A 12,266-nucleotide genomic window follows, 5' to 3' on the forward strand; every position below is an offset into this window, starting at 1 on the left:
GAAGCCAAAAAAGTTGGCCAACAAGAACATCTTCGTAACCTGGACTCAAGAACATAGTTGCGGAACGTTTAGTTGATCCAACTAAAGTTCTCCTGCCACCAATCCACACTAAGCTTGGACTGATTAAGTAGTTTGTGGAAGCTTTACTGAAAAAAGGAGAGACTTTTAACCCCTTTCTGACATCGGACGTACTATCCCGTCGAGGTGGGGTGGGCCCGTATGATCACCGACGGGATAGTACGTCCAGCGCGATCGGCGGCGCTCACGGGGGGAGCGCGGCCGATCGCGGCCGGGTGTCAGCTGCATATCGCAACTGACATCCGGCACTATGTGCCAGGAGCGGTCACGGACCGCTCCCAGCACATTAACCCCCGGCACACCGCGATCAAACATGATCGCGATGTGCCGGCGGTGCAGGGAAGCATCGCGCAGGGAGGGGGCTCCCTGCGGGCTTCCCTGAGCCCCCCACAGCAACGCGATGTGATCGCGTTGCTGCGAGGGTCTTACCTCCCTCCCTGCCTGCTCCAGACCCGGATCCAAGATGGCCGCGGATCCGGGTCCTGCAGGGAGGGAGGTGGCTTCACAGAAGCCTGCTCAGAGCAGGCACTGTGAAGCAGCCTGCACTTCTCTCAGATCGGTGATCTGTCAGAGTGCTATGCAAACTGGCAGATCACCGATCTGTATTGTCCCTCCCTGGGGCAAAGTAAAAAAGTAAAAAAAATTTTTTCCAAATGTGTAAAAAAAAATAAAAAAAAATATTCCAAAATAATGAAAAAAATATATATATATTATTCCCATAAATACATTTCTTTATCTAAATAAAAAAAAACAAACAATAAAAGTACACATATTTAGTATCGCCGCGTCCGTAACGACCCGACCTATAAAACTGGCCCACTAGTTAACCCCTTCAGTAAACACCGTAAGAAAAAGAAAAAAAAAACGAGGCAAAAAACAACGCTTTATTATCATACCGCCGAACAAAAAGTGGAATAACACGCGATCAAAAAGACAGATATAAATAACCATGGTACCGCTGAAAGCGTCATCTTGTCCCGCAAATAACGAGCTGCAATACAGCATGATCAGCAAAAAAATTAAAAAGTTATAGTCCTGAGAATAAAGCGATGCAAAAATAATTATTTTTTCCATAAAATAGTTTTTATCGTATAAAAGCGCCAAAACATAAAAAAATAATATAAATGAAGTATCGCTGTAATCGTACTGACCCGAAGAATAAAACTGCTTTATCAATTTTACCAAACGCGGAACAGTATAAACGCCTCTCCCAAAAGAAATTCATGAATAGCTGGTTTTTGGTCATTCTGCCTCACAAAAATCGGAATAAAAAGCGATCAAAAAATGTGACGTGCCCAAAAAGTTACCAATAAAAACGTCAACTCGTCCCGCAAAAAACAAGACCTCACATGACTCTGTGGACCAAAATATGGAAAATTTATAGCTCTCAAAATGTGGTAACGCAAAAAATATTTTTTGCAAAAAAAAGCATCTTTCAGTGTGTGACGGCTGCCAATCATAAAAATCCGCTAAAAAACTCGCTATAAAAGTAAATCAAACCCCCCTTCATCACCCCCTTAGTTAGGGAAAAATAAAAAAAATGTATTTATTTCCATTTTCCCATTAGGGTTAGGGTTAGGGCTAGGGTTGGGGCTAGGGTTAAGGCTACAGTTAGGGTTGGGGCTAAAGTTACGGTTAGGGTTTAGATTACATTTACAGTTGGGAATAGGGTTGGGATTAGGGTTAGGGGTGTGTCAGGGTTAGAGGTGTGGTTAGGGTTACTGTTGGGATTAGGGTTAGGGGTGTGTTTGGATTAGGGTTTCAGTTATAATTGGGGGGTTTCCACTGTTTCGGCACATCAGGGGCTCTCCAAACGCGACATGGCGTCCGATCTCAATTCCAGCCAATTCTGCGTTGAAAAAGTAAAACAGTGCTCCTTCCCTTCCGAGCTCTCCCGTGTGCCCAAACAGGGGTTTACCCCAACATATGGGGTATCAGCGTACTCAGGACAAATAGGACAACAACCTTTGGGGTCAAATTTCTCCTGTTACCCCTGGGAAAATACAAAACTGGGGGCTAAAAAATAATTTTTGTGGGAAAAAAAAGATTTTTTATTTTCACGGCTCTTCGTTATAAACTATAGTGAAACACTTGGGGGTTCAAAGTTCTTACAACACATCTAGATAAGTTCCTTGGGGGGTCTAGTTTTCAAAATGGGGTCACTTGTGCGGGGCTTCTACTGTTTAGGTACATTAGGGGTTCTGCAAACGCAATGTGACGCCTGCAGACCATTCCATCTAAGTCTGCATTCCAAATGGCGCTCCTTCCCTTCCGAGCCCTCCCATGCATCCAAACAGTGGTTCCCCCCACATATGGGGTATCAGCGCACTCAGGACAAATTGGACAACAACTTTTGGGGTCCAATTTCTCCTGTTACCCTCGGGAAAATACAAAACTGGGGGCTGAAAAATAATTTTTGTGGGAAAAAATTTTTGTTTTATTTTTACGGCTCTGCATTATAAACTTCTGTGAAGCCCTTGGTGGGTCAAAGCACTCACCACACATCTAGAAAAGTTCCTTAGGGGGTCTACTTTCCAACATGGTGTCACTTGTGGGGGGTTTCTACTGTTTAGGTACATTAGGGGCTCTGCAAACGCAATGTGACGCCTGCAGACCATTCCATCTAAGTCTGCATTCCAAATGGCGCTCCTTCACTTCCGAGCCCTTCCATGCGTCAAAACGGTGGTTCCCCCCACATATGGGGTATCAGCGCACTCAGGACAAATTGGACAACAACTTTTGGGGTCCAATTTCTCCTGTTACCCTCGGGAAAATACAAAACTGGGGGCTGAAAAATAATTTTTGTGGGAAAAAATTTTTGTTTTATTTTTACGGCTCTGCATTATAAACTTCTGTGAAGCCCTTGGTGGGTCAAAGCACTCACCACACATCTAGATAAGTTCCTTAGGGGGTCTACTTTCCAACATGGTGTCACTTGTGGGGGGTTTCTACTGTTTAGGTACATTAGGGGCTCTGCAAGCGCAATGTGACGCCTGCAGACCATTCCATCTAAGTCTGCATTCCAAATGGCGCTCCTTCACTTCCGAGCCCTTCCATGCGTCCAAACGGTGGTTCCCCCCCACATATGGGGTATCAGCGCACTCAGGACAAATTGGACAACAAATTTTGGGGTCCAATTTCTCCTGCTACCCTCGGGAAAATACAAAACTGGGGGCTAAAAAAATAATTTTTGTGGGAAAAAATTTTTGTTTTATTTTTACGGCTCTGCATTATTAACTTCTGTGAAGCCCTTGGTGGGTCAAAGCGCTCAAAACACATCTAGATAAGTTCCTTAGGGGGTCTACTTTCCAAAATGGTGTCACTTGTGGGGGGTTTCAATGTTTAGGCACATCAGTGGCTCTCCAAACGCAACATGGCGTCCCATCTCAATTCCTGTCAATTTTGCATTGAAAAGTCAAACGGTGCTACTTCCCTTCCGAGCTCTCCCATGCGCCCAAACAGTGGTTTACCCCCACATATGGGGTATCAGCGTACTCAGGACAAATTGTACAACAACTTTTGGGGTCCAATTTCTTCTCTTACCCTTGGGAAAATATAAAATTGGGGGTGAAAAGATAATTTTTGTGAAAAAATATGATTTTTTATTTTTACGGTTCTGCATTCTAAACTTCTGTGAAGCACTTGGTGGGTCAAAGTGCTCACCACACCTCTAGATAAGTTCCTTAGGGGGTCTACTTTCCAAAATGGTGTCACTTGTGGGGGGTTTCAATGTTTACGCACATGAGGGGCTCTCCAAACGCAACATGACGTCCCATCTCAATTCCTGTCAATTTTGCATTGAAAAGTCAAACGGCGCTCCTTCCCTTCCGAGGTCTCCCATGCGCCCAAACAGTGGTTTATCCCCACATATGGGGTATCAGCGTACTCAGGACAAATTGTACAACAACTTTTGGGTTCCAATTTCTTCTCTTACCCTTGGGAAAATAAAAAATTGGGGGTGAAAAATAATTTTTGTGAAAAAATATGATTTTTTATTTTTACGGTTCTGCATTATAAACTTCTGTGAAGCACTTGGTGGGTCAAAGTGCTCACCACACCTCTAGATAAGTTCCTTAGGGGGTCTACTTTCCAAAATGATGTCACTTGTGGGGGGTTTCAATGTTTAGGCACATCAGGGGCTCCCCAAACGCAACATGGCGTCCCATCTCAATTCCAGTCAATTTTGCATTGAAAAGTCAAATGGCGCTCCTTCGCTTCCGAGCTCTGTCATGCGCCCAAACAGTGGTTTACCCCCACATATGGGGTATCGGCGTACTCAGGAAAAATTGTACAACAACTTTTGTGGTCCATTTTCTCCTGTTACCCTTGGTAAAATAAAACAAATTGGAGCTGAAGTAAATTTTTTGTGAAAAAAAGTTAAATGTTCATTTTTATTTAAACATTCCAAAAATTCCTGTGAAGCACCAGAAGGGTTAATAAACTTCTTGAATATGGTTTTGAGCACCTTGAGGGGTGCAGTTTTTAGAATGGTGTCACACTTGGGTATTTTCTATCATATAGACCCCTCAAAATGACTTCAAATGAGATGTGGTCCCTAAAAAAAAATGGTGTTGTAAAAATGAGAAATTGCTGGTCAACTTTTAACCCTTATAACTCCCTAACAAAAAAAAATTTTGGTTCCAAAATTGTGCTGATGTAAAGTAGACATGTGGGAAATGTTACTTATTAAGTATTTTGTGTGACATATCTCTGTGATTTAAGGGCATAAAAATTCAAAGTTGGAAAATTGCAAAATTTTCAAAATTTTCGCCAAATTTCCATTTTTTTTGCAAATAAACGCAGGTAATATCAAAGAAATTTTACCACTATCATGAAGTACAATATGTCACGAGAAAACAATGTCAGAATCGCCAAGATCCGTTGAAGCGTTCCAGAGTTATAACCTCATAAAGGGACAGTGGTCAGAATTGTAAAAATTGGCCCGGTCATTAACGTGCAAACCACCCTTGGGGGTGAAGGGGTTAAGTACCTGTGTACCAAGTTTAATCACTAACAACGCACCGAGGATGGTTAACATGCTAAACAGAATATGACAGGTTCCCTTGAAGGTTGATGTACATTTAGGTCCAGAAATATTTGGCTGGGTTTGGGATACTTTGCCAGGCCTTTACTGCATCTGAGTTCAGTTGTTGCTTGTTTGTTGGTCTTTCTGCCTTAAGTTTCATCTTAAGTATGTGAAATGCATGTCTGATAGGGTTGAGTTGATCAACACTGCGGAAAATTCCACTGTTTTGCCTTATAAAAACTCCTGGATTGCTTTTGCAGTATGTTTTGGGTCATTGTCCATTTGTACCGCTTGTACACGTCAGAATTCATCCAGCTGCTTGTCTTCAGTCACATCATCAATAAACACTAATGACCCAGCGCATCATACTGCCTCCACCATGTTTTACAGAGGATGTTCTGTGCTTTGGAACACTTCTCCCCATCATTCTGGTACAGGTTGATCTTAGTTTCACCTCTCTAAAGAATGCTTTTCCAGAACTGGGCTGGGTTCTTTAAATGTTTTTGGCAAATTCTAATCTAGCCTTTCATTTTTAAGGCTGATTAACGGTTTTCACCTTGTGGTGAACAATCTGTATTAGCTCTCATGAAGTCTTCTCTTTATGATGGTAGACTTAGATACTGAAATAACTATTTCCTGGAGAATGTGCTTCACTTGGGTGAATACTGTGAATGGGTCTTTTTTCACCATGGAAAGGATTCTGCAATCGTCCACCACTGTTGTCTTTCCTGGAAGTCCAGGCTTTTCTGAGTCCCCAAGCTCACCAGTACACTTTTTTTTTTTGCAAAGTGTACCGAACTGTTGATTTGGCCACTCCTAACATCTCTGCTATTTCCCTGGAATTTCTTCTTTTTTTCAGCGTATTGATGGTCTGATTCTCTTCCATTGAGAGCTCCTTTGACCACATGTTGTGGGTTCACAGCAAGAGCTTCCAAATGCAAATGCCACCCCTGGAATCAGCTCCAGACCTTTTAACGGCTTAAATAATGAAGGATTAATGAGGCAGGAGCCCATTTAGGAGTTTTTGGATAATTGTTCAATTACCTTTGGTCCCTTGAAAAAGAATCTCGGTGCCGCTTCCCTTATCAGAGGTGGGTAAATGGCAGCCATTTTCATCATACTATGGCTGGGTCACTGCTTGCTCACAAACTCTTCCTTAGGCTTGCTTGTTGAAGAGTGCCAGTGGACTTGGCATTTCAAATAAACGGGTAGACTGTGTTTAACTAAATAGTATCACTATAAGTACAGTTGAGAAGTAGGTTAATGGCATACTAAATTGCAAGCAAACATCCACCACTGTTGTCTTTCCAATATGTCCAGGCCCTTCTGAGTCCCCAAGCTCACCAGTGCACTCTTTTTTTGCAAAGTTTACCGAACTGTTGTTTTGGCCACTCCTAACATTTCTGCTATTGCTCTGGAATTTCTTCTTTTTTTAGCCTATTGATGAAATGTTTCTCTTCCATTGAGAGCTCCTTTGACCACATGTTGTGGGTTCACAGCAAGAGCTTCCAAATGCAAATACCACACCTGGAATCAGCTGCAGACCTTTTAATGGCTTAAAGTATGAAGGATTAATGAGGCAGCAGCCCATTTAGGAGTTTTTAGATAACTGTTCAATTACCTTTGGTCCCTTGAAAAAGAGCTGTAATTCCTAAACCCTTACTCCAATTAGGATGTGAATACCCTGCAATTAAAGTTAAGAATCTACACTATAAGCCCATAATCATTTTATAACTGTATCTTGAATATATTTTGGTAAACAGCTATAATGCCAAACCTGTATCACTGTCCAAATATTTCTGGACCGAACTGTTTTTTTTTTTTTTTTAAAGGGAATCTGTCACCCCATTTTAGGCCTATAAGCTGCAGCCACCGCCATCAGGGGCTTATCTACAGCATTGTATAATGCTGTAGATAAGCCCCCGATGTAACCTGAAAGATAAGAAAAATAAGAAAAACAAGTTAGATTATACTCACCCAAAGGCGGTCCCGTTTCGGTTCGGTGCCTCCCATCTTCATACGATGGCGTCCTCTTCTTTGCTTCCTGCCGCAACTATGTATTTTTAAAGGGAAATATTTTCTTTTTATAATTTGTGTTAACAGTCGGAACACATAAGGTAGTACTAGTTTATAGTGTACTATAAATGTTTCATTAACCATGGACTATAGCTACATGCATACGATCAATGTACTGTATGTTTCTCATTATTACAGTGGTTGAATCTATTGATTCATGACCCTAGTAATGTAATTTCCCTCTAAGGCTGAGTTTACACTTACCAATTATTACACTGATCAGAAATTATTATTGAGAACTGCAATTTTTTAGATGGTCAAAGGGATTGGATCAATTTTGCTTGTATAAGGTACAGTGCTTTATATGGAAATTGGAAGGAGCAAAATTTTACTTCCTATAATACAAACGTATCTCCTGTGTGTAAATGGCTGGCTTAGGGTGTTGTCATAAAGCATCTTGTAATAGATGTTTTGTATATATATTTATTCTCTATTTTTAAGGTAACTTTTTTTTGCTTTTGCATTTAAGCTTGTGTTACCTAATGATTTATACAGCTCGGTTAAGACCCTGGTCACAGCACATTGGAGTTTGCTGATGCATTCTTTCCAGAAGAACTCCCGATCTGTCTCCTATGAAAGCAATGTGTGTATTATAAATTCTTTGCTATCTGCCGGGACTTAGCACCTTCCAGACTGCATTTCAGAGCCTGCTACTCATCTGTTAACATTTTGTTTCTGGCAGTAAAATGACTGAGGACTATAGCATTATGACTGCCATGTGGTGGATCTCTCATTACATCTTTATGCTTCCTAGAAGATTTTGGGTCCTATTGCAGAATCTGTATCTGTAGTGATACAAATTCTGCAATAGGTTATAGCATCACTCAGGGTAGTACAAAAGATATTAGGCAGGATAATATGATCAAAAAAGTCTAATTACCCTCCCCATTGCAGAGTGCCCTGCCTTAGAGGGTTTCTTATGGCTTGGGGAAAAAGGTCTGCAATCAGTGTGTGACTGTAGGCTGCTGAATCTGGAAATTCCCCAGTATTCCGGGTGTGAGTGGGCGGTCACGTGCCAATTTAACTCCCCCAGCTTCTTTCAATTTTATTCAATTGAGAGAAGCCAAATGCATCTACTGAAAGAATCTACTGAGCATGTGTCAGAATTGACAATCGGCACATGCTCTGTAGAGCAGGGACTAGCCCAGCCCCTGAAACTGACATCACTGATTACACTCCATTTTAGGGTGGGGGCTGCAGCAGTGACCGCAGCCTTTGTCTCCTGAAGACCCTTCATTTGACTATCCCAGTATGCACATGGATTCTCAAACAAAGAGTCATCAGAGGAAGTTGTAAAATAATAAATAAATAAAGCAGTAATAATAGAGAGGGAACAACACGGTATTTTTAATCACAGTTCATTAGATTAGTGATTAAATTATTGATAGGCGTTTAGGATGAAAATACGTTTTTCTTTCGGACCATCCCTATAGTTTCACATAAATTTGCTGTATTTTTAATAACTTTTTCAAATTAATAATTACATTTGAATTAGCTATTAGGACACTCATCGCAGCATTAATTTCAATAAGAAACAGCAAACAAGTTACTAAACCAAAATGCCCTACAGTTCTCACATTGTGACAAAACAGGGTAATGATTGTTTGTACACCAAATATTTTATGTATTTCAGCTCAAAAGTCATGAATATGCGGTAGATGGCAGAGAGCAACCTTAGACCCCCCCAAACATTCTCAACTTAATGGTCATTAATTGGGTCTAGTTGTTATTAGTGCATATGATTGCTGAATATATATTTTGCCCCATCCATAATAACCTTAGGAGCATTAGTCATCGTGCCTATAAATTTTTGACAGCACAGTGCTTTCAAAATGGGGACCTCTGTAGTGTACCCAAAAGAGTGACAGCCACAGTCCCAGCCATTAGACTGCGTATCACTGTGCACTCAAATCATGGTGCCGCTTCCCTTACCAGAGGCGGGGAAATGGCAGCCATTTTCATCATGCTATGGCTAGTTCACTGCTTGCCACAAATTCTTCCTTAGACTTGCTTGTTGAAGAGCGGCATTGGACTTGGCATTTCAATCGTGGAAATCCCAGTGATACGACCCCCACCATTTTAACAAATATCACCATTCAAGATATGGAAGAAACAACCGCGCCTGTAATAGGGGATCAGGTAGAAGAAGGAGGAGGGGGGTATCCAACTGATAGCTGAGGAGCAGAAGGTATGGTGGACACCTGTCAATAGTGTACTGTAAATGGATAATAAAGGAAATGATAACCCCGCTCTATAGCTGGACCCTATAAAGTGCAACTTCATACACTGTTCTGAAGAACAATGTGTACATAAATAAACGGGTGGACTGTGTTGGGCAGTAAGAAAATTAAGCACCACACAAAAATGAACTAAATAGTATCACTATAAGTCCAGTTGAATAGTAGGTTAATGGCATACTAAATTGCAAGCACAGGAAGAATACTGAATAAATAGTGGAACCATAGACCATAAGTGTAGACCAGTAGTAAATAAGGCCATCTAAATAAGACCATCTGAAATAAACATGGGTTAAATAAAATTATGATACAAAAAACAGTAGTTGACCGAATATGTTGTCTGGCAAAGTCCCACTCACCCCACACACGGCAATAGAAAGTTACCAGGTTTTGTGTTGAATCCGTGCATATGGAGAATGGAGTTCAGGTGGTGGTTGGGCGTCTGAAGATTGATTGGTAATTACCGACTGCATCCAATTGGGTATTTCTAAGAGCAATTAGTACCTGGTGCTTAATTTTCTTACTGACAAACACAGTCTGTCCATTTATTTCTATATGAAGCATTTTATAGGGTCCAGCCATAGCGCTGGGGTTAATTATCACCTTTCCTAGGACTAATATCTATTTAAGCTGGAAAAATATAAAGAAAATATTAAAGAAATTTGAAAATGGAAAAAAAAAAACTGTTGAAGTAAAATTACCAAATCAGCCAAAATATAAAAAAGCTGATCTGTGAGTACTACCTTCATATTAGATACAGATGGACATATTATGGCTCCTTGCCATATGTTTAGATCCAACAACAGGATATGATCCTTTCCTCTTGAAGTAGTAAACCTTTTCCCAAAGCATATTTTGGGAAAGATGTTCTTGGTTGAACAGGATGAAATCTGAACCATCCTTGATGCTAAACATGTGGCTCCTATACAGTCACTATATGGAGCAGGAGAACCAAAGGCTGTTGCTCAGACTATTCAATAATTGAGTCAGATTGCGATATCACCACTTTACGCTGTATTCACACATTTCATCTCAGGTCAAATGGAGTAGAAAAATTTGGTCAGCAAAATAATGCAGATTGGTGCTTTCCCGGAAGGTAAAAAAAACACTCTCGCTTTTTCCACCCATCAAGTTCCCTACCCTATAAGTCAACGTCTGGCCATTTAATGAACTGGTTGAATATATTGTTCTCTGAATACAACTTTGGGGGCAGTTGGGGCTCACTTATCAGCATTGATGAGGTGAACATACCCCAAATCATATGCCTGTAAATGGCTAATATCCCTAGTAGTTTCGCAATAAAGGGTCAACAATAGAGTACAAGGTTTCTGCTCACAATAGGTGGCACTAGCAACATCGTTTACTTTCCTTTTAAGAAAATGCTCATTTGAATTTTTTTTATTTCCCTTTGAGCATTGCCAAATCATAAAGTATGAAAAAAAAGTAAGTCTCATCTGATTTTCCATTTTATTCTTCTTTATAGTTTTCTTATTTGGAGAAACTTCTTCTTGTCCATGGAGCTTGGAGCTACAATCGAGTAACCAAATGCATCCTCTACTGTTTCTACAAGAATGTGGTCCTGTACATCATTGAGGTAAGATTAATGGCGAACTAAACAAGAATATCACGCCAGCATGCTAAGTATTGTCTACACGGCTGCAAGGGACATCCGCTGCTCGGCCTTTACTTAAGCCAAGTATTACAGACAAGAGTGGCACAGGCATTTATCAGGTGGCAAATTTTGCTTAACATCATTTGCACAGATCCCGCTAAAAATGGATCAGCTTACTGTGCTCACAAACTAAATGCACAAAATCCATTAAGTGCACAGAGACAGCTGCCACAATACTATATGGGCACATGTTCCAGGCTGCTTAGTCCTGGCCGTAGATCTTCTCAGCTCTTTAGATTTCAACTTCAAACGCAAGTTTGCATAGCGCTGTCTTGGCTATCATAGAGCTGTGCGGTTATGCCTTCGTTCAGAAAACAAATCCATGTATAAATCCCAGGCTAGACCGTACAGCTACTAAATGCAGCTTGAAAACACATCTTCGGCTTTGATGTGTATATCACTGGTGAAATAATGCTGGTGACCTTCTCTGTCTGGAGGGGGCTGAAGAAGTCAGTAATCTCTTTTACACTGGACATCTAGAGCTTCTCAACAATGTCACTTTCGGCACACCCTGAAAATTTTAATCATGTCATAAAATGGGTACTGTATCAGAAAGCATTAACGTATGTGTGTTACTCAGTACTAAGCGTGATACAGTAATGTTTTCCAGGAACTTGGTTGTTTTCTGAGCCTTGAAAAACATGGCTACTTATTTCCAAGAAACAGTGCCACATTTGTCCATGGATTTTGTGTGTATCAGCTCAGGCTTATACGAGTAAGTAAAACCAAAGAAATTAGTTGGAACCCATGTTGGTACAAGTGCAATGTGTAGGTGCACGTTCATACAGCGGCCATTAACGGAAGATGTAAAAAACATAGTGTAATGTGAGGTAGTGAGGGGAATCATATACGAGGGTCTATATGTGTCCTCCAGGATGCGGATGGAGTCATATTAAACCCACTGGAGTGCCTTGTGTTTACAGCAGAAAGCCTGTGAGTCACAAGGCAAAATAAAAGGAAGTGTGGATTGGGTCCAGGTAGTTGACCCAGTCCGATTGTTATGAAAAACCTGACAAGGTGTTTTATCTTTAGAGAGATTTGCAGGTTTGGTAGTGGGGTGAATCCCTCTCTCCACTTCAGGTTTTGGAAGTGGCTCTATGGCCACGATTCCATTTAATCTCTGTTTGTCCTTCGGTGTGTCAGTTTTGGAGTTTTGCAAGCTGCAGAGCAGGAGGCT

At 41.0% G+C, this 12,266-nt stretch overlaps 1 protein-coding gene across 3 annotated transcripts in view; it reads left to right on the top strand.

Annotated features, from left to right (window-relative positions):
- Positions 1–12,266, top strand: part of ATP8A2 (ATPase phospholipid transporting 8A2) — a 1,034,865-nt gene that overhangs the window by 572,095 nt on the left and 450,504 nt on the right. For all 3 annotated transcript variants that reach the window (XR_013224076.1, XM_077298312.1, XM_077298313.1), the window contains one exon: positions 10,901–11,011. Coding sequence is in view for 2 of the 3 variants with exons in the window: in XM_077298312.1 (XP_077154427.1) it covers positions 10,901–11,011 (111 nt within the window). In the remaining variant the exon portion in view is untranslated. The remainder of the gene's footprint in view (positions 1–10,900; positions 11,012–12,266) is intronic.

This window comes from Ranitomeya variabilis, chromosome 3 (assembly GCF_051348905.1).
Source record: "Ranitomeya variabilis isolate aRanVar5 chromosome 3, aRanVar5.hap1, whole genome shotgun sequence".
NCBI lineage: Eukaryota > Metazoa > Chordata > Amphibia > Anura > Dendrobatidae > Ranitomeya > Ranitomeya variabilis.